Below are 22,618 nucleotides of genomic sequence, written 5' to 3' on the forward strand. Positions count from 1 at the left end.
AACACTGGAGGAAGGGAGCAGCAAGGCCTTGGGGTGCCGGTGAGTCCTGGTTCCCTCCCAGAGCCTGATGGGTGGCCCAGCCTCACCCTGCAGGCAAGGGTGACTCTAACCAGGAGCACACACCCTAACTCCCAGAAGGGAGTGGGAGCGAGCTAGCACAGGGAGTCACTTGGGGAGTGGTAGGGAAGACAGGAAGCGAAGGAAATGGAAGGCCCTTCACTCTCTGAAAGCAAAGTAAGGGTCAGGGGTCATCTTCCCAAGCACCTGAAGTTGGAGAAAGCAGACCCTAGACATTCTCAAAAGTAAACCTGTGATCCCCCTCCCCGCTCCATTTTCCAGTCTCTTGGCAACTCTTAACCTTTTCCAACCTGGCACAGACGGCCTCAGGCAATCAATTATTGTTGAATTAGAGTCCTTCCTCCCTCAAAAAAAAAAACACCTTGTAATCAGCTATCTCAACCTGCCCACACTGTCAGGTGGTGGTAAGGTGGCAGACCTTAAGGACACCATCCCCACCTTACTCCCCCACCTCACCTCTGCGCCCCCAGTCACTATAAGGAAGTGAACACACAGGTGGATGATTTAGCCAAGGTCATGTCAGGCTCCACCCAAGGCTGCCTTAGAACAGCTGCTCCTTCCACTTGCCCCACCTACTGCAGCCCTGCTCCCCTCAGACTGGAGGCTTGCGCTGAGCCCAGAGCATCCACTTACTCCCTCAAGAGACTTCCAGTCCATACTCTCCATCTTTCCTAAACCCCACGTTCCTAAAAAACATCACCAAGTCCACTCTCCCAAATCTTCAGAGCCCCACCATTATACACATCCACCTTGGAAGAAATCACTGGAAGGACCCCCTTTTGACTCTTTCTCCGTTTCCAGGTGACAGAACTGCACAGAAATCAAGATTCTCCTCGGGCCAAGGATTTGATTAGTAACAAATCTGGGATGAGAATCCAGCTCTGGAAGCACATTAAATACCTCTCACTTCAAGTTCCTCCCACCCTCTTCACACACACCACTTTGGAACAACCCCCTCCCAAAACACACCCACACACACACTCCTTTCTTTAGCTCTTCTTGCACACACCCAAACCCTCTTCCTATCAGCTGAGAAACAGCCCCCTCAATCACACTGGATGGACCCCCTACACACACCCCAATGCCTCCACTGAGCTTCCCACTCTACTGTTCATCTCCCTTTCACTACTGTTGGTAAGTGCCACTGAGTCAGTTCTGACTCATAGCGAGCAACCAAGGAGCGGCTGGTGGGTTTGAACTGCTCACCTGGTGGTTGGCAGTCAAGTGCTGATCCTACAGTGCCAACACGCTACTGTAGGTCCCCTTTAAGCTGCTTCCATACTCCTAAGTCTATCTGAAGACAGACGGTGCACTAGGGTACCTTCACCTCTCCTCTCTACCCCCTAAAAAGGGCTCTAATTCTTCCTGGAAACTCAACTTTTCCTCCCCAAACTCCTCATTCTCTCTGCCAACACATGCATACCCTCCTGTCCCAGGAACGCATCTCCAGAAGCCCACTCCTTGCCCCCTAAAATTCCTGTTGCAGCTTCTCCATCACACATTCCTTTTCTAAGGGGGCTTTGATTTCCCAAACCTATCTCCCTCCAGGTGTGGCGCTGTGGGTTAATACACTGCACTGCAAAGTCGGTTTGAACCACAAGGTCGGCGGTTCAAGCCCACCAGCCGCTCCTTGGAAACCCTACACCGGGTCACTATGGGTCAGAATCAGCACTTAACAACAATCTCCCTCCCATAGTTCCCTACTACTGAGCTCACTGTTTCCACACCACCTTTTGCTCCCATTTGACCAAGCTTTTCAACTTTCCATCAGTTCTTCAGAAATCCCTCTTCAAGACCCCCCAAATTCTTTCCACTGTCTTTGGTTTTTCCATCCCATCAAGTCCTCACATTTCTATCAATCTCCTCCTCTTCCTTTTAGGACAGAGCACACCCAATCTCACCTTCAAAAAGTTCTTACAGATCCGCTCAGCACCCATCCTTTAGACGCCCCCAATCCTGGCTAAATTCCCGGGCATCCCTACCCCATTCCTACACCCCATGTTTTTTTGCACCCAATTCTTTCCTCGAAAAACCCTTCTGGTCTCTCCACCTTCTCAGCCTCCCCAGTCCTCCCATTCCACTTCCAACTCCACACTGACACCCTTAGTACCCCCAACTCCATCCTCAGACTCCCAATTCCCATCCCCTTTGGAACTCCCCCACCACAAGGTGTCTACCTCTTCAGACCTTCCTGAGTTCTAAATAACCCCCTTCAGATTCCCCAAACCCCTAATTCCACCCGGTCCCGCAAATCCCTTGGCCCAGACTCTCCAGTTTCTCCTCCCAGTACTCTCAGACCCCAAGTCCAGCTGAAAACTCCCAATCGATTTTCCCCCATTCCTTCTTGAGACTCCTTGGTTGCTTTTTTTTTAAGACTCCTTAGCTCCTTACTCAGACGTTAATTATTTTTCAGACTCCCACTTCCTTTCTCAGGCCCTGCAATTGCCCTCCAGAATCCCAAATTCCTCCTCCACACCCGCCAATTCCTTCCCAGGACCCCCAATTCCATCCCAGCCCTCCAGTGCCCTCCTCCGGGCCCCCATCCCGTTCGGCTCGCGGGCCGCGCACCTTGCGCTGCTGCTTCTCCCAGGCCGGGTCCAAAAGCAGGTCCCGGTCCCAGTCGTCCTCCTGGGCCATGTAGTCACCCATGCTGCCCCCGCCGCCGGCGCCATTGCCACCGCTGCTGGGGCCGTACTGGTACGACTGGTTCGCCGCGTGGTAGTCCACCATTCCGACGCCTCTTGCTTGTCCACCAGCCCGTCCGCTCCCGCCTCAGCTCCCGCCCCTCTGGCCGAGCCGCTGCAGCCGCCGTCGCTACCGCCTCTGCTGCTTCAGACCGCCCTCCTCTACGCCTGCGCACTGTCCTCCGCGCCTGCGCACCGCGCCTCCACCGCCCCCCTCCCGCACGCGTGCGCGCCTGCCAGATCAAAAAAGCACGAAGACCCATCTGGGAAGCGTCCAGCGCCTGCGCAGAAACCACCGCTTCTTCAGACACTACAGGATGCTCCGCCTCTCCCGCGATAGCGCGCGCGTGTTTGTGCTCCGATTGTGGGCGGGGCCAGTTATGAATGATTTCATTAGGCGGGTCTCACCATCCCGCCAAACTTGCTCTGTCTGGCAGGGAATGGATTTCCATTCAGCAACACAAATTCACTGAGCTCCTACTGTGTGCCAGATCGTGTTTTATGCTGTGAATGAGCTTTTTAAAAAACTAGGTGTTTGGCGTAAGGGGAGGTTTCTGCCAAACCTCTAAACTGGGCTCCATTTTTGCTGTTTACTGTTTATTCCGAGCTGACTTTCAAAAGTCAGCTAGCCAGTGTACCTCAGGAAGCCTGCGGGTTCCCCTCCTCCCGCTTCCTACCGCAGCATGTTCCCAGGAAGGCTTACACTTAGGCTGGCCCTCCAAATATCTATAAATTAACAAGACTTTAACTGACTCAAACTTTATGATTAACAAAACAGCTCTCAGGGGAATTGAGAGTGTTTGTTAAAGCATGATTTTGTAAATTTCAACCAAATTTTTTTTCTTGTGAATTCCTGGACTCTCACCCTAATACGTTTGTGAATACTCTCACAAGTGCTGACAGTCTACTAAAGGTCTTTTTAGTCCTTCAATAAACTTCTTTGCTTTAAAGAAAGACTCCAGTTTGCTTTTTGACAGCCCACTAGATAAGACTGCCTGCCGTTATGGAACTGCTTCTTGTAGGGAGAGACTAACAACAAAAAAAAATGTTAACTATGGGACTCCGGTGGCACAGTGGCTAAGCACTCGGTTGCTAATCCGACTCATAACGACCCTATTCAAAATTCACTAGTCACTACTTGAAAACCCCATACTGGGTCGCTATAAACCAGAACCCACTCGATGGCACTTAACAACATAGTGTTCCTAAGGAGCAGTTGGTGGGTTTGAACTTCCGACCTTGTGGTTGGCAGTGTTGATCCTACTGTGCTACACCAGGAGTCCTAATGACCCTGTATAAGGTTTCTGAGGAGCAGTTGGTGAGTTTGAACCACTGACCTTGTGGTCCCAGTGCTTATCCTCAGCACCACACAAGGGCAAAAGGTAGGTGGTTGAAGATGTGGCCGATTTTTAAAAAACCAAACGTACCAATTCAGACTCCTAAGAACTGTATAGGACAAAGTAGAACTGTCCCATAGGGTTTCTAAGACTAAATCTTTACTGGAATAGACAGCTTCAACCTTCTGCCAACCCTGTGGAGCCTAGCATTTAACCCATGGCATTATCAGCCTTGGAAACCATATGAGGCAGCTGTCCTCTGTCATATAGGGTCACCATGAGTCCGAATTGACTCCACAGCAGTGGGTTTGGTTCTTTGAAGGTGGTTAAGTGGTATGGCGCTGTAGGAGAAGCACCAGACCGCAAGGTCAGTTTGAACTGTGAGGTTGGTGGTTCAAACTCACCAGCCGCTCCTTGGAAAACGTGTATAGGATCGCTATGAATCATAACCAACTCAACAACCACAATAAAGTGTTACGGAGGGAAAAAAATCAAACCTGAGCTGCAGTGTAAATTAAGTACTCAGGGGCAGGCTTCATGGAGAAGGCAAACATTGATGCAAAAACTGAAAGGATTCACAAGATGGGCACAGGACAAAGGTACTGGTTGATTGGGCAGGTAAAGGATTCACTGAGTCCTTAATTCACTGAGTCCTCCACCACCCATCTACCCATCTGCCATACTGTAGAGGTCAGCATGTTGCTTTGATCCCAGGAAGCTCTGCCACCATGCCAAGAACCTTCAGGGTCATCTAGAGTAGATTTCAGCTGAGCTTCCAGACTAAGACAGACTCAGCAATCTACATTATTTCTAACTAGCCAATGAACACTTTCTGGATCACAATAGAATACTGTCGAATATAATGTTGGAAGATGAGCTCCCTAGGTTGGAAGCCACTGCACAATGGCCTCAACAAGGATCTCAAACGTTATCATGAGAGGGGTACAGGATCAGACAGTTCATTTTGTTATGTGTAAAGTCTCCATGAATCCAAGCTATGGATCCTAGCATGGCGCCATAGGGTAACCACTTGACCGCAAAGCCACTTTGAAACACAAGGTTGATGGTTCAAACTCACCACTTGCTCCTTGGAAACACTATACAGGGTTGCCATGAGTTGGAACCAACTCAACAACAGTACAAAAAGGCATTGTGAGTCCTTACAGCAAGAATCATTCCCACCCCCTCCACACACACAGTAGACAGGGATGGGCAACTTGGACATTGGCTACTCAAAATGAGGGGTTTGTTGTTGTTGTTAAGTGCCGTCGAGTCGGTTCCGACCCATAGCGACCCTGTACAGGGTTTCCGAGGATGGGGGGCTACAAAGGCAAGAAGTGACTGGCTTACAAGCTTTCAAGAGGGAACCTAGATCCAGAGGGCCTGGAGGAAGGTAGAATCTCCAGTGAGTAGTATTCAATCTGACTAGCTGGGGCTGATGCAATGAAATGCAGACAGGTCTCTTGTGATACAACAGTGAATAATTGATATCAGGACTGTTTGTGAGGGTCAGAAATGTAAAGGTAGATGTTTTATAGCAAGGAGGGGAGTGATTGACTTTTCAGTCTAGGAGCGGAGGTCCCTAGGACCATCAAGGGAGAAGAGCAGAGAGCGGGACCCTACCCAGAGAAGCAGTGATGCCTGAAATGGAGCCAGAGATGATGATGTGGAGCGATGGAGCAGCTGGAGACTTTAGACCCAGAGAGGGAGAGCGATTGTGTGCTGAAGACCTGGGGGGCACGGGGGAAGGATTGCATGGAGGGGATTGTAACCATGGCAAAGAGACGATATACAATAGAATGCATGTAAAACTAATGTTCTCCCATGTAAACTATCACATAAATCACAGTAAAACATTAAAAACAAAAAAACGGCAGTGTGAAAAGAGAGGATTGTTCTACAGCCCAACGACTTGGGGTGGGAATTAGAAGGCATGGCTCCTCCAAGTATAGGATACTTAACTCTCTTCTGCTGAAGGGACCCAAAGGCAAGCAGAGGAAGGGGACAAGGCCAGAGAGCAGCCTGTTTCCCCAGGGGATGTCAGGACGTGGCTAAAGACCTAGGAGTGTTGGCTGCTTCCAAAGGTGGGACGAGACTGGGCAGGGCAGACTCTTCCTACCCAACTTGGATGACAAACCCAGGACTTGTGTGCTGGGCCCCAGCCTGGTGGGAAAAACCCTCAGGCCATGGGGCACTGAGCAACCTGCCAGACCAAGGACAGGGTGATGGAGGGACAGCCCCAGACAATGAGGTTTAAATTAAAGGCTCCCTTTAATTGCCAGTCTTGAGGCCACTTCCCAGCAGGCACCCATGGGCAGTGTAATAGTAGCTGATTTGTCTACTGAGGGCCCAACAGGGCAACAAGCCAGGGGTTCAAAGGAGGCAGAAGACCAGGAGTTCTGAGCTAAGTAAGACCAGTGGACCCTAGCCAGTTTTCATTCAACTGAATCAGTTCTGACTCATGGTGATGTCATGTGTGTCGGACAACTGCACTCTATTGGGCTTTCAATGTATTTTTCAGAACATTATCAGGTTTTCCTCTAAGGAATCTCTGGGTGCATTCAAATGGTCGACCTTTTAGTTGATAGCTGTTTACCCACTGTGTGGAGTCTTGGTGTGGCGCTGTGAGTTAATGCATGGACTGCAAGGTCAGTTTGAACTGCAAGGTCGGTGGTTCATGCTTAGCAGCAGCTCCTCTAAAACCCTATACAGGGTTGCTGAATTGGAACCGACTCAATAACATTTAACAACCCACTATGCTAGGGGCAACTTTGTTGTTGTTGCTAAGTACTGTTCAAGTTGATTCTAACTCATGCAACTCTGTATAGGGTTTCCAAGGAACAGCTGGCAGGCTTGAACTGCCAACCTGGTAGTTTGCAGTTCAGTGCTGTTGCTGTTCCTGCCATGCCACACCAGCAGCAACTTCAGGTTCCTCTTTTCTGCATTATCATTTCTTGGAACCCTGGAAGACTTTGGTCAGAACTGATTACTCAGTCTCATTGTTAATAACATTTAGAGGAAATGAGAAGAGAATGTGACAATGGCTCCTGGGATGTCTAAACGGGACTAAGGAAGCAGCTTGGAACAGCAGCCCAGAGCAACGATAGGCCACTATCACCATGATACAATCTGGAGACAGCCCCAGGTTTATAACTTCTCACAATGTGCCAAGCTTTTCACCTGTTGTTGTTGTTAAGTGCTGTGGAGTCGGTTCTGACTCATAGCAACCCTGTACAGGGTTTCCGAGGCTGTAAATCTTTACGGGAGCAGAACGCCTCATCTTTCTCCCGCGGAGCAGCTGATATTCGAACTGCTGGCCTTAAGGTTCGCAGCCCGATTCATAACCACTACGCTTCATAACAAAACAAACTGGGTACTATGATGACTTCCCCCACAATCAAGCTGAGACACAGAGAGGTGAATGTGTTCAAAGGTTGTTGTTGTTGTCAGGTGCCATCAAGTCGGAACCGACTCATAGCGACCCCATGCACAGCAGAATGAAACAATGTCCGATCCTGGGCCAACCTCACTACCGCCGCCACACTTGACGCCATCAATGATGTCACCTGGCTGATCCATCTCGTTGGGGGTCTTCCTCTTTTTCTCTGACCCTCCACCTTACCCAGCATGACATCCTTCTCCAGCGACTGTTCTCTCCGGACAATGTGTCCAAAGTCTGAGAGACGAAGCCTAGCCATCTTGGCCTCCAAGGAGCACTCTGGTTGCACTTCTTCCAAAACAAATCTATTGGTTCTTTTGGCAGTCCATGGCACTTTCAGTATTCTCCTCCAGCAACACAACTCAAAGGCATCAATGCTCAATGTAAAGAAAACAAAAATCCTCACCACTGGACCAATAAACAACATTCTTATCAATGGAGAAAAGATTGAGGTTGTCAAGGACTTCATTCTTCTTGAATCAACTATCAACACTCACGGAAGCAGCAGTCAAGAGATCAGACAACGTATTGCATTAGGCAAATCTGCTGCACAGGAACTTTTTTAAGTGTTGAAGAGCAGAGATGTCAGCTTGAGGACTAAGGTGCGCCTGACCCAAGCAGTGGTGTTTTCAATAACCTCATATGGATGCGAAAGCTGGACAGTGAATAAGGAAGATCATAGAATTGACGTTCAAAGGTTACTAGACTGGAATTGGAACCCAGACAGTCTCTCCATTGCCAGGTCACTTAGCCGTTCAAAGGACAATACTCTTGGAGCTGGAAGTTGTCAACAAGGGCAAGGACAAAGTCAAGGCCATTTGTTCGCCTCCTCAATAGCTGCTATAACCAGCAGTTTGTTACATGGAGGCACCTGCCATGTGGTGAGTGGGAGTTGAGCCCATCCAAAGAGTACATCTGGCTACTTGATTCCACCAGCGAGTATCATGTCTTCCCTGCTACCGACCTCAAGCTGCTTCCCTTTCTTGTCACCAGGGTTTGTACCCACCCTAGGTCCCCAAGAGAGTGCAGGCAAGCAGAGGGCTGGGAAGGCCAAAGGCTCATGCCCTGGTACTGCCCCATCCACCTTCCCCCAAGTTGACATACACTGGTGTCAGCCACCAACCTACACTAAGGGCTGAATCCCTGTGGCGTAGGCCTCTACCCGCTCCCTGAAGAAGATACAACAGGCTGGAGGAAAAGAAACTTGCCCAAGGATTCTAAGTCCCTAGGTGGTATAAATGCCTAGCATCCTTATCTGCTGCTATCCAAAAGGCTGCTTTATGGTGCCTTAGAAGACAGGCAATCTACTTCCCTAAAATTAACTCTTGACAACCCTACAAAGCAGAGCTGTACAGATACTACAGCGTGAGTTGGAATTGACCCATAGAAACTGGCAAAATAAGGATGATCGACTCTCTGGCCAGTAGCACAGAAGTTGGTGGACACTTAGATTCAGGGACAGGGAGACTGGAATGGCTAAATGAGGCAGCCGCGTACGTTGACACTTCACTTGCCTCGAGGGTACATGGGCACCAAGTTGCCCTGGTTCAACTTTCTTGGCACTGTAGGATCAGCACTGGTCTCTGGACCACAAGGTTGGCAATTCAAACCCACCAGCAGCTCCTCAGAAACCCCATATAGAACGTCTCGAGGCAGAATGGACTCTACAACACGTAACATGATAAAGCTCAGGTAGCACAGTGGGCCACAAGTTGGACTGCCAACCCAAGTCAGTAGTTGGAATCTATAAAGCTGTTCCACAGGACAAAGAGGCTTTCTGCTCCCATAAAGATTTATAGCCTTGGAAACCCTACATGGGGTAGTTTTGGGTCAGAATCGGCACACCACATTATGGTAGAGCTGTTTTTCTTCAGTTCTATCAGTTTATGTATTTTGACGTTCTTTTCTTGGGAACATTTATTATGGTTGTCCTCTTCAATTGATCCTTTAAGTCTCGGTATGTCCTTTGTCTCTTATGTTGGCTTTTGCTTTAAAGTCTATTTTTGTCCTTGTTAGGGGTGTCTCTTGTAGACAGCATACTGAAGGATCCTGTTTTCCTATTCCTTCTGCTTACTCTCTCTCCTGACTGGTGCATTTAATCCATTGACATTGACATTCAGTGTGATTATCACTAGGTATGAATTGATTGTGTCATTTTGCTACGTGTTGTCTCAACTGTTTCCCCTCTCAATTTTCTTGTGCCTTCTCTCGACACAGACAAGTACTGGGGACCACTCTGCCACTTGCAAAAACTCTGCCAAATGTCGAATTGATGCCAAGTCCACCAGGCTAGGGCCAGAATGGAGAACTTCACTGGCAAGCCATCACCAAATGCTGGCAACTGCAAGATGGGCATCGGCATTCTTCCCCTTACACGGATGGGCTAGAGACACGCCGTGGGTGAAGGGACAGAGTTTCCCCACCCCCCAATACTCGCATACAGCCTCTGCAGGGTCCACCCAGGCAGAAGTTGTCTCACCAGGACACTAGAGAGCCCAGGTCAGAGCTGGGCTCCTCCTCACTGACTCACTAGTGATATGACAGGTCAGGACGGTGGCAGTGGACAGGTTGCTAGATGGACAGGAGCAAGGAGGCAGGCAAAAGGAGCCAGAACAGGGTGGGGCAGAGGCCAGCTCCTGGGCTCCCTCTGCTGGACAAAGGGCAGAAGCAGCACGTCTACGACACAGCCAGGCTAAGAAACCAACAGATTTTTATTAAATGCCTGCAGAGTTACTGGGAAGAGGCCATTATGCTGGAAACACCTGCGGAGAAGAGAGAACCACATCAGCGCAGTTGGTTAGAGTGGGAAGTCAATCTCCAGCCACTAATCACAGCGGATGGATCTCTAACCCTCCTGGGGCCCCCTCATCAGCACAGAGGCAGTTGGGGAGGTGGTTCAAAGCATGGATTCTGAAGTTAGGAAGCCTCGGTTCAAATCTCAGCTCTACCACTTACCAGCTGGGTGACCCTGGGCAAATTACTAAACCACCTCAGTAAGTCAGTTTCCCCATCTGCCATGTAGGATGGTCGTAAGGACTAACAAAAGTGCTTAGAGTAATGCTGGGCACTAAGAAGTCTTGTTATGTATGGCCTGCCTGCAAGATCCTCTGAGCTCCAGGTGGCAGACCCCTGCTCAAGTGAATTTTCATGTGGAAGCTCAAGACAGAGGGGGGCTCATGAGAGGTCAGGTTCTATCGCCCTCCAGAGGCAGATGACTGAGGTTAGAGGTGTTGTTCAAACGCTAGCTCCCAAATCAGCTGATTGTAGTGAGAGGTGCACTGTCAACCGAGGGGATGGCCAGAAGGCTCAAGGCCCAGAGGAACCCAGCCCTGTCCCCTCAGCAAGCAGACTCGTGAGACGGTACACACTACCAAAGGGGCTCTCTCTTTCATGCACTTTCCTAGTGGGGCCACAGGTGGGCTGTGTGTCTGTGCTGGGGACCATGGACAGCGGCTCTCTGCTAAGTGTTACACACATGGCTCATCTCACCTCACGATACTTCAGGACATGGATATTGCTCTAAACAGCAATGTCTAACAATGGTACCCACCTTCCAGGGTGGAATGGAGGATCAAATGACTTAGTAAGTGTCCAGAACAAACACAGTCTTTGTTACCATTATTGTTGCTGACACCCTCATTTTTTTTTTTTTTCCTTTATTTCTTTAAGTGAAAACAGAGAAGCCCCAAAATTGGCCAGCTATAAAATCAAGGAGCCACAATTCAAACCCCACTTCTTTGGGTCCAGAGCCTACAGTGTTTCAGCAGAGGCCAGACTCTGGCATCTGACAGACTCACCCCCTGGAATCAGCCTACAAGGTCCCCTCTAGGCTCCGGGAAGTCTTGTTGAGTATTGTGGGGCAGGAAGCTGGGCCTGGAAGTTCTGGAGGACACCCAGCACCCCATGGCCCTTCCTGGCGAGTAATGCCGTAAAGGGTCAGAGGCACCTGGAAGCTAAGGACTTCTGGGGCCTGCCCCAGCCTCGTTCCCACCCCACACAGCGCGAGGCCTCAGGCCATTGCACTCACTGTCAAAGTCAATCTTCTCCACGATGTTCTTGGGCTTAATGCTCTCTTCCTGGCTGCAAATGAAGATCTGGCCCGACTCATTGGCGCTCCAGCCATACTTGCTCATCCACACCTTGAGCTGGCTGTCTGCAAGCACATGGCACCATGGAGGGATTTTTGGTTACCCTGATCCTACCTCCCCAGGGGGCCTGGGAACCAGAGGACTCGAGGCCCAATAGGCCTGGGCACCCTTGTGGCCTGACTGCCTCACTGTGGTGGCTCTGCCCTTCGATGGGTCATTCTCTGATCTGCCACCAGGGGGAGTGGTTTCATAGTCTCATTTCACAAGACTTTTGCCTTCATTTCTCTTAATTTTATATTCACCTCTTTTCCCTCCCGGTAAAAATCTTGGCTCCTAACAAGAGTTATGGGGTCCTGGTGTGGTGCCATAGTACCAGTTGCTCAGTCAGTGATTGCGTCAAGATGCCCTGGTGGTTCAACGAGTTCAGCACTGGGCTAACCAAGAGGTCAGTGGTTCAAACCCACCAAATGCTCCTCGGGAAGAAGATGATGCTGTCTGCTCCCACAGGACTTGCAGGCTTGGAAACCCTAGGGAGCAGTTCTATCCTGCTCTATGGGGTTGCTATGCATTGGAACTGATCCCATGGCAGTGGGGCTGGTTAGGTTATCAATGTAATCAACAGAATTAGATTCAGTTGTTTCTCTCTAGCCCATTCTAAGGCTGGTGCCACCTGTGAACTGAATTCACTTTGTAAAATCATACACCAGCTCCCCGAGGTGAGCAGGTGGTATAGGGCCTGACACAGTGTACCCAGTAAGAGTTCACTTCCCACCTCTGATGTTCTCTTACCATAACTAAGAAAATAGTTTGTTTCTGCTATTTAAAAAAAGAAAAAAAAAAAATATGTGGATCAAATGGCAAAACATGTTATGAGGGAGCTTCAAAAAGTTCGTGGAAAAATGCAATTGAAGGAGAATGGAATTCTTTCAGCAACTTTTTGAAGTTCCCTCATACATGAGAAAAGTCCCCTTTCAGTCCCCCCCATGCCCCCAGGAGTGGTCATTTCCCTTAGTTTCTTCATCTTCCTTCCTGCCTTTTCATTTTTTTGGCAAAACAAGCAAACAGGAGGGGTTTTCTTCAAAAAATTTGTGGGAAAATAGAATGAAAAGACAATGGAATTTTTCCATGAACTTTTTGAAGCCCCCTTATTTTGCAATCTTAGAGGAAACCTTTTAAAGACCTGGACTGGATCCCATCCCTCCTGTGCTCAGAACTCACTTGGTGAAGCGGGGGCCCACGTGCTCTGCAGGTCCCTTCCAACTGCTACTCCTCTGACACACACACCCCCACATACCCCCGGCTCCAGCCATGCTGCCCCTCCCTGGCAACCCTGGTCTGTAAGCACAAGGCACACAGCTCAGCCAGCTTTAGGAGCGTCCTCCACCCTGCCCTGGGCTGCCCACCCCCCACTGCCAGGGACCCTCTCTCTCCAACACTGAACTCCTGCCCCACCCTGCCCCTTTTTAACAGGCTGCCTTGCACAAATATGTCTTAACCTGGCATCTGTTTTGTTTCCTCATGAGAAGAAAGCTGAGTGTTGCATTAGGTTCACTGCTGTCTCCCCAGGACCTGAACAGTGTCTGACCTACAGCAGCCAAACTCAGTTTATACGGCATCAGTGAGTGTAGCTGAAGATCTCCCCCAAGGAAGGGCTCTCTTGTGCCAACTCCAGTCTCCCCCTTGGATTGGACTTCAGTAAACACCTGCTGAGGCCCATCTGCCGAGCAGGCCCAGGCTCACTACTCCTGAGCACCCCTAAGCTTCTCGGTTTGTACATGGGGGGTACCCAGAGGAAAATCTACCTGTCAGATCCCCGAGCATCTCGGCTAGCAGCCAACGGTCTATGTGCTGGTAAGTGATACCCACAACGTGGCAGATAACTGTGAAGGTCAGACACAAAGTTGGTGAGGGGTCACCCCCCAGGGCCCTGCTCCCAGTCCCCATGCCCTGTTTCCTCCCACTAGGGAAGCCCAGGCTGAGAGGGGTTTACATTTCCGGACAGAGTCTTCAAAGCCTGTAATGCCTTCCAAGAGGTCCATGTTTTCATCCAAGGCTTGCTGCGAGGGGAAAGAGAATGAATACCCAGAGATGCTAACACTAACAATACCAGCAGCTAACATTTCAGTGCTCGCCCCTGTCGGGCCAGGCTCCCTCCTAGGAAACCTGACCTAACAGTCACTGTGGCCATGCCCATCTTAGAGACCAGAAGCCAAGGCCAGAGCAGCTCAATGGTTCCCCCAAGGTGAAAGAGTTGGGTGTGAACCCAGCAGACAGAGCACAGGGACCCACCAAAGGGGACAGGTACAAATTAGCCAGCTGCACGCAAGCACCTCCCATGTTCCTGTCTCTCACCAGATGAAAGTTGAAGCCTCAGACAATGTGCTTCAGTCACCTCTGCAGTCACCTCTGGCAGTCGCTTCCCCTCACCCCCACCCCCTTTGTCTGTAGCTCTGGGCCCTGACTACTCCTCATACGCCCGCTCTGACGGTTCCTGTCCCGACTCCTCTCCCAGGCCTGGCCGCATCACCCCCTTGAGATCACGGGCCGAATGCCACCTCCCTGGCAGGGCTCTCTCCAACACGGGTGAGGGAGACCAGCCAGAGAGGTGGGAGGAGAGACCAGGAGAAGTCCTAGCTGAAGCCAGCCTCAGAAGCAGAGTGGGCTCACCTGGGGCAGCTCAGTGGAGGGTGTGCTAGTGGGGGGGAGTGTAACAGTCCAAGGGGAGCAGGTTCAAGAGAGTAGAGACTGAGTACAGAGAGTATGCGCCAGGAAGAGGGTGACCAAACGCCAGTCTGCCCCACACTGAAGGGTTTCCTGAAAACTAGTGGAGCAGGTGGGCCCTCTACCCAGGAGTAGGGCTATAAAGAGGGGCAGAGAAAGGGGGCGGTAGAGGGGATGTGGAGGTCAGCGGCCAAGTGTCCCTTTTTGACTATGAGAACTAACATGCAGTTAGACACGCCTCTATGTAGCAGACAGTCTAGAAATGACAATATGATGTCACATGGAGAGGGGGGACCCAAGCACCTTAGAGAAGTTGCTTTAGAAAACTCCTCTCCCTGGTCTCCTAAAGGCGAGAAGCATGGGGGCTGGCGGCAGGTAGCATGTTGTGACCAAGGTGGGAGCAAGTGTGCACTCTGCTTTGGCTGCTCCCATATCCCCACCAAACAAGCAGCCAGCTGACCAGTTGAGGTGAGGAGGAGGGAAATAGGAGGTGGGAAAGTGTCTGGAGCAGCTGGAGAGGGGGTCAACTGGGCGAGGAAGGCAGACTGCAGAAGGGGCTGGAGACTTCGGGGAGTGATGTGCTTATAGTGGGGGCGGAGGGGGCGGGAGCTGGGCCACACCGACCAGGAGGGAGGGAGGAATCCAAGGTTTACTCTGAGAAAGAAGAAAGCAGGACACGAGGATGTGAACAGGCCCCCGAGTGCTGGCTTCGGGACCCCCATCAGTGGGCTGGAAAGGCGGGTATAGAAGGAATCAGAGGGTGGAGATGTCTGAAACTCCTGGGAGGAAAGGGTGTCATTATCGGGGAGGGCAAGTCTAGGGAGAGCAGTGGTCCCCAACCTGTGGCCACAGGTCAGACTGTTGTTGTTGGTGCTAAGTGCCACCGAGTCAGTTTCCGGGGAGCAACGGGTGGGTCTGAAGAGCAGTCCAGTGCTGATCCTACAGCACCACACCAGAGGTCACATTACCCAAGATCATTTTTAAAATCCTAAAGCCTAGCCAGACACTGGGAGGGCAGCACCTAGTTTTTAAAGCTCCTCAGGGGTTTGCTGAGCTGAGAACTGGCCAAGACTATGACCATGGGGGCAAGGGGCTAAGGTCAGGTCCAAGATGAGAGAGGATAACCAGAGCAAGGAAGAGGAAAACCAGAGCAAGGAAGCGAGCGGTCGGCGGCTCAGAGAATCACTGATGGAGCGGGGGCCGTGAGCAGGAGCTGGATTCAAGAATGAGAAGCAGTTAATGTGTAGCCACTGCTGGATGGGAAGTCAATCTGTTCTGTCAACATTCACCCAAATCACAAACAACAATATAGCCCACAAGAACAAGGAGCAGTCCTCTGAGGAGACTGTCACTGATCCCAACAGCAGGTCAGAGCATGACCATGAAGGGCACCGATAGGAGGAGCCTCCATCAGGACCCAGGACTGGGGGCTGAGGGCAGGGAGGGAGCTGGCTCAGGGAAGGGCAGGGAGGAACAGAGGCAAGGTGGCCAACAGCCCCGCGCACAGGAAGCCCGGGCTCTGTGAGAAACTTCAGAGAAAAGACTGCGCTGGAAAGGCATTTCCTTATGACAGCGAGTACCAGAGGGCCCAGGTGAAGGATACAAAGGATGAGCGGGAGACAGGGTGGGCCTGAGTCTCACAGGCCCGGGGACAACCTAGCAGGACAGAGATGGCTCCCAGCACCAGAGAGGCAGCACACCATCTGCTCCACACAGCCCCATCCAGCCTGGCCCCAGGGGCAGTTACCCAGAAGGCCTGGAAGTGGCAGGTCTCCAGGAGGTCTCCGAGGTATAGAATCTGTCGGATGGGCCGCTCTTCTTGCTGGGAGGAGGAAGGTTAAGGGAAAACGGCCCCAGAGCCTAGTGCTAGATCCATCCCTCCCCACCACCAGCTCAGAAGAGAACTAGAAAACAAATGCATCTTATTTTTTATGTGACTGCATGCAGAAGGAAGGGACTCCCATATTGCTGTAAAGGCAAAGATTAGAAAGACCTGAAGGGCTCTGTGAGGGGGGCTGTGAAATATGAGGGCATGTCCCCATGCTGGGACCCTGTTGACTCCCAGCACTGATATGGAGAAGTCAACAAGACAGAGAGGGCTGGAAAGAGCAAGATGCCGACCTTGTGTCCAAGATCCAATGTGCCCTTTCAGGGAAAAGATGTGCATATAAACACACCACCACATTTACGCTATCTATGGAAAGGTACCAAGGGCTGCGAAAACTCCTCACCTCCTGGGGGTGGACTGGGATAGGCTTAGGGTGGGGAAGGAAGCCTTGCTTTTTCACTGTATGCTCTTGTTATTTTCTTGGCTACTCTTTAAATTGTATACCGTATGTCTCGTTGGGGTTCGTTTTTTAATCCACCATATAACAGAAGCCTGCCCTCTAAGTCAAACCTGCATCTTCACCTGCCTCTTGCCCAGTGGTTCCCTTCTTAGCCTGGAACCCTTAGAGGAACTTGTCTAATGCTTAAATCCACCTGCATCACTCAGAGCGTTAGTTTCTAAGGTTACCCAGTGACTATCCAGTTTTGAGTCAGATGGTATTCCACCTTGAAATCTACAGCAAGGTTCTGCTGAACTACTGTCTCTTAAGAGGACACCAAGCTGTTCTTTTCCTCCAGGTCTCCTTAAAGTCATTCGTTATTCCATCTGCCTGCAGCCACCCTTCCTTACTCTTCACCTTTCAGATGTTCCCTCCTCTAAAGGTTCCCTGACCTCCAGGCAGGATCAGGAGCCTTCTCTGGCTCCCCTGAGCCCCCAGTGCATCCTCTAGGTCATAACTGATAGGGAGCTGTTTCCTCCAAGTCAAGTGTGAGCTTAGAGCAGGCCCCTGACCTGTGAATTCATCTACACCTGCCACCCTATCCACCCACAAAGCCCAGTCCTGGAGCTGAAGGATACACGTGCTTGGTCAATCATACACTTGCACAGGGTGAAGTCGGTGTGGGGCAAGTTGGTGAGGGCCTTCAGCAGGATCTGGGCAGTGACTGTGGTCTGAAAGAAGGCTGGGTTGAACTGGTACCTGAGAAAGGAGACAAGACAGTGATAGTGGTACCTCCAGGTCCCCGAGCTGCACCAGGTGCCCGCTGCTCTGGCCTCATCAAGCTCTGGAACTTGAGGTAGACATGTCTGGTTTCCAATGCCACCCACTATGCTTTTTGGCTGTGTGACCTTAATCTCCCTGAGGCTCACTTTCCTGCTCTGTAGATGGATAGGGATAACTAACGCACTCATCCAACGAGACAGACATTGTCAGACAGGATTCCATACAGCAGAATGTATGACAAGTATCTGGGGTAGGGGTGAAGGGTCTGGATCCAATTTCTCTGCTGGGTGACCTTGGACTGTTGGTAGGTGCTGTCAAGTTGGTTCTGATTCATAGTGGCCCGATGTACAACAGAATGAAATACTGCCTGGACCTACGCCCTCCTCACAATCGATGCTGTTTCTGAGCCCACTGTTATAACCACTGTGCCAATCCATCTTGGTGAGGGTCTTCCTCTTTTGGGCTGTCCCACTCATACTTTATCAAGCACGAGGTCCTTCTCCAAGAACTGGTCCCTCCTGATAACATGCCCAAAGTATGCAAAGCCAGCCTCGCTTCCAAGGAACATGCTGGCTGTAGTTGTTCTACAACAAATTTATTTTTCGGGCAGTCCGTGATATAGTCAATATTCATCAACGCCACAACTCAAAACACTTGGATTCTTCTTCATCCATTTTCCGTCCCACTTACACATGCACACATGGCAACTGAAAATACCAGGACTCGGTCAGGTGCACCTCAGCCTTCAAAATGACATCTTTGCTTTGTAACACTCAACAGGTCTTCTGCAGCAAGTTTTCCAATGCAATATATTGTTTGATTTCTTGACTGCTGTTTATCTGTGAGTATTGATTGTGGATCCAAGTAAAAAGAAGTCCTTGACAATTTTAATCTGTTTTGTTTATCAGAATGCTGTCTACTGGTTTAGTTGTGAGAGATTTTGTTATTTTTATGTTGAGGTGTAATTCATATTGAAGGCTGTAGTCTTTGATCTTTATCAACAAATACATAAAATCCTCTCTGCTTTCAGCAAGCGTGGCTGGTTGTGCCAGCTGCATATCACAGGTGGGCAATGAGTCTTCTTGAAATCCAGATGCTACATTCTTCTTCATACAGCCCAGCTTCTCCAATTAATTGCTCAGCATACACATTGACCACTGAAGGAGCAGGGTGAAAGGACACGATGCTGGTACACCTGATTTAAACACACATTATCCCCTATTTCGTTCCAATGATTGCCTCTTGGTGTATTTATAAACTTTGCAATGAGCACAGCTTAAGTGTTCTGGAATTTCCGTTCTTTGCAATGTTACCCATAATCTTTCATGATCCACACAGTCAAATGCCGTTCCGGTCACTAAGAGACAGGTAAACATTTTTTGTTGTTGTTGGTACTCTTTGCTTTCAGCCAAGGTCATGGGCTACAAATTTTAAATCCTGTGTGCCTCAGTTTCCTCCCTTGCAAACCAGGACCTCACAGTATGCAACAAAACAGCAAAATGTGAACAACATAGCATCTAAATTAGTTAGTATGTCTACAGCGCCACATGGTGAGCACTCACTAACCAGAGGTTATAACAAATAACAACCCAACAATCCCACAATTTCACCCCGATCTGCAGAGATGACCCCACTGGTCATGTGTCACAGAAAGGGCTTCAGTAGGAAAAAAAATGTCCCTCAACAAGAGAATGGGGAATGAGGACAGAACCGCACATCATATAGCAATGACAATGACTAACTGCAGCTACACACAAAACCCATGTACTGAGCAGGAGACGCCAGGTACAGAGGAGCTTGCACAGCACGACTCCATCTGTGCCGAGTTCAAAGAGGCCACCCTGAGCACATGTGGCAAACGATCACATAAAGTCTGGCCATGAGAGGGCCTGCCAAAATGGGGAAATGACTTGTTCGGCAGAGCGCAGGGACAGAGGACTCCGGGCACTAGCAGCACAGAATTTTGCTGTCTGGATGGTGGTTACACGGATGTTTACTGATAATGACTTATTTAACTGCACAGTCATCTCATGTACCATCTTGTACATATGCTTTGTAATTTGTTTGGCTTCCTGATCTTGCATATCAAAAGAAGCCACTTCCTGCAGGTTAACCTCCCAGTTCCACCCCATCTTGGGAGTGGCACCTTGCTGGCTACTGGCACAGGGGTGGGGGCAGGGCAGATACTCACAGCTTTAGGACAGCAAGGTTGGCTTCCAGGTCATAGGCATTCTCCTTGGCCTGCGTCTCCACATAACGCTCCAGAGTGGCCAGGTTCTCAGGATTGTACCTAGAGGAACAGAACAGATGAGCACAAATGAGACAGGCAGCTAGGAGCCACTGTAACGTGTTCTTTCCCTCTCAGTCTGGCACCAGGCACTTGCCTTACTCCAATCTTGAATCGGCTCTATAATCTCTAATAAAATTTCTGCACATACCAGACCTCTTGCCTGAGCTTCAGTCCCAATGGGTCGTGTCCTGGGATGCCTTCTCCACCCCTCAGCCAATCAGACTTGCCATTTTTGTATACTTGGCCTCTTGAATGTATCTGCCACCCAACCCCTTCTTCTCTCCCCAGGTCTCCAACCTGGTCCAGTCCCATCCTTTTCTGCCTGGGTCTCTCTATAAGAGTTCTTTCGAAAGCACAAAGACTATGCCCCTCTGCTTAAACTCATTCCACGGCTCCCCCGGTCCTTCTCTCATGATCAGGGCCCTTACAACGTAGCCGGCTACATCTCTTACTCCACATTTTAGTCCACGCACAATAAATGGCGTCCAACTCTAGGCATCACTAAGCTCATCTCCTCTCAAAGCATCTGCCCCTGGTGTTTCTCCAGCCTGGAGTTCTCTTCTTTTTTTTGCCCAACTCAGGTCTTGCCCTTCTTTCTTAATTTGCCTCCTTCTCACTTGTCTTTCAGGTTTTATCCTAGACTTCACCACCTTCCAAAATGCCTCCCCTGACCCAAGCTAGGTCAGGTGTCTTATCATCTTTACCTCATTCTTCCATAGTCTCCTATGCTTTCGCCAGACCAGGTCCACTTTGCCCTGTCCAGGCCTCCCCCCGACCTCCGCCATATTTCCCCCATCTCAGCCCCGACCACTGTGCCTGCGCCTCCCAGATGTCAACTATCATCCTGTATCGCCCCTGGACTGGGAACTTCATGAATGCAAGGTCTGCAGCTATCTTGGTCACCTCTAGACCCCAACATGGACCAGCACTGACAGGTGGCTCTATGATGAATGAATGGCATGAGGGACCACCGAGCAGGTGACCGAGAAATACTGAAATACACAATAGGAAACGGAGTAGCAGAGACTGAGCGATCGACAAGGTTCTCTTCCTGCTTCTGGGCGTTTGCACTGCTATTCCCTTAAACATCTGCTCTTGAAGATTGAGTCTTCAACATCTAGAATGAACAGAGACACCCTCACCCCAGGGCAGGCCCGGGACCCTGACCCTGACTACATTACCCTTCTGTCCCCGGAAAAGCCTCTCCTCCATCCCGCTTAAACAAAAGCGCTCCCTCCGACGGCACTCAGACCTGTCGATACCCTTGAGCAACTTGCCCACGTTCGCTCTCATCTGCTCAAATACTGCCATGATTACGGTCGCTTTCCACACCCCGGCTGGAATAAGAGCGAGCCGGCACCGCGTCCGCGAGGAGCGGAAGATGTAACGGAAAAGGAAATACGTCATTGCTACAGCCCAGCCTCACGACGCGGTGAAGGGGGGGGGTCGACTCTTGCAGCAGCAGCCACGCTTTCCGGCTATCACGTGACTTCTTCCCAAGTCAAGTCAATTAGCGCGTGCGCTTTCGCTGTTTGAACTGGGTCAACAGGCTCGTATGCCCCAGTGCGCAGGCGCTGTCTGTGGACTAGGAGGCGGGGCTAAACTTTGTCGGAGCCTCTAGTAACTTGTGCCTGGTCTCAGCAGTGTTATTTGCCTGCTCATTCTCTGGGTGGTGGGCTGTGAACTTACATACTTGGCGCAGAGATGCACATAGTAGCCTTCCTTTTGGATCATGGCCAAATTCTGAGGGATGTGCTGAGGTTCTGCCCCCCTACTCTCCACCCCAATACCAGACCCCTAAGGCAGGATCCTGTGCACTCTAGTTTCAAGTCCTGGACTCTGGAGCCCACCATCCTTCACAGTTCCTAGGCTAGAGGTCCACAGGGCTAAGGTGAGGGGCTCCTGTACCCCGCCGAATCGCCCCAGTCTCCTTTTCAGCCCAGGCCTCGAGGTGAAGGCAAGGAGCCCTATGTGTGCAACCATGAGTTAAGTGCGTACACACTGCACGCTGCAAGCGTGAGCACACAGGCATGAGTGGTGTGTGGAGGCATGAGCTCTGGGAACATCCACGTTTAGGCAAAAGGGTTACACATACGTGCTTTGTCTACAGAGCTACACAATCCACTGGCGGGTGAGATGTAAATGCACGTTTGTTTGTTGTTGTTATGTGCCATGGAGTCGGTTCCAACTCATAGCTACTCTGTACAGGGTTTCCAAGACTGTATATCTTTACAGGAACAGAAAGCCTCATCTTTCTCCTGCGGAACAGCTGGTAGCTACCCTGTACAGGGTTTCCAAGACTGTATATCTTTACAGGAACAGAAAGCCTCATCTTTCTCCTGCGGAACAGCTGGTAGCTACCCTGTACAGGGTTTCCAAGACTGTATATCTTTACAGGAACAGAAAGCCTCATCTTTCTCCTGCGGAACAGCTGGTAGTTTCGAACTGCTGACCCTGAGGTTAGCAGCCCAATTCGTAACAGTATGTACCATAGGTGAAAAGGCAGGTAGACTGCACAGCCATCTCTTGTGCAAACCTGCGCACCGCCGTCTCCGGGATTGTGGCCAAACCCTCTTCCACATAGCAAGCAGAGGTTCCCACCGTCTCCGGGATTGTGGCCAAACCCTCTTCCACATAGCAAGCAGAGGTTCCACTATGGTTTCTCTCATCCACCTAGCTCTAGAGAGGGGCCTGCCGGGACACCACCACCCTCCCTGGTTATAATTAAGATCGTTTGCATCTCATTTACATCTAGCCCTCTGCCTTAGGGATGGAGGGGGGTCCCCTGGGTCTTGACACTAGCTGCCCCTCACAGGCTGTCAGGGCCCAGGGGACTTGGGGGTGGAGCTGGCTGCACAACCCTTGCACTGGGGCAGGAAGCGAGAGCGGGGAGTGGAGGAGGCCACAGCCGGTAGAGGCAAGGCGGGTGCA

The 22,618-nt window shown here is 50.6% G+C and overlaps 2 protein-coding genes across 6 annotated transcripts in view; both read right to left on the bottom strand.

Annotated features, from left to right (window-relative positions):
• ACTN4 (actinin, alpha 4) overlaps window positions 1-2,936 on the bottom strand; it is a 75,417-nt gene extending 72,481 nt beyond the window's left edge. For 2 of the 4 annotated variants that reach the window (XM_006871455.1, XM_006871453.1), the window contains exon 1: window positions 2,647-2,808. In XM_006871455.1, the coding sequence (XP_006871517.1) occupies window positions 2,647-2,808 (162 nt within the window). Of the gene's footprint in view, window positions 1-2,646 lie in introns of all 4 variants that reach the window. The other 2 variants (XM_006871454.1, XM_006871456.1) reach the window with 2 other exon arrangements.
• A 7,303-nt stretch (window positions 2,937-10,239) lies between these two features.
• Window positions 10,240-21,178, bottom strand: EIF3K (eukaryotic translation initiation factor 3, subunit K). Of its 2 annotated transcripts, XM_006871457.1 has the most exons (8): window positions 20,940-21,077; window positions 19,589-19,687; window positions 17,253-17,373; window positions 16,095-16,169; window positions 13,617-13,683; window positions 13,429-13,506; window positions 11,566-11,691; window positions 10,240-10,300 (listed from the first exon to the last, which is right to left on the bottom strand). In XM_006871457.1, exons 1-8 carry the CDS (start codon window positions 20,996-20,998, stop codon window positions 10,269-10,271), a joined length of 657 nt encoding a protein of 218 aa, XP_006871519.1. In that variant the 5' UTR covers window positions 20,999-21,077; the 3' UTR covers window positions 10,240-10,268. The 2 variants fall into 2 exon arrangements, with proteins under 2 accessions (XP_006871519.1, XP_006871520.1); XM_006871458.1 differs by lacking the exon at window positions 19,589-19,687 and having other exon boundaries at window positions 20,940-21,178.
• Between the last annotated feature and the right edge of the window lie 1,440 nt (window positions 21,179-22,618).

This window comes from Chrysochloris asiatica, unplaced genomic scaffold (genome assembly GCF_000296735.1).
Source record: "Chrysochloris asiatica unplaced genomic scaffold, ChrAsi1.0 scaffold00168, whole genome shotgun sequence".
NCBI classification, from domain to species: domain Eukaryota; kingdom Metazoa; phylum Chordata; class Mammalia; order Afrosoricida; family Chrysochloridae; genus Chrysochloris; species Chrysochloris asiatica.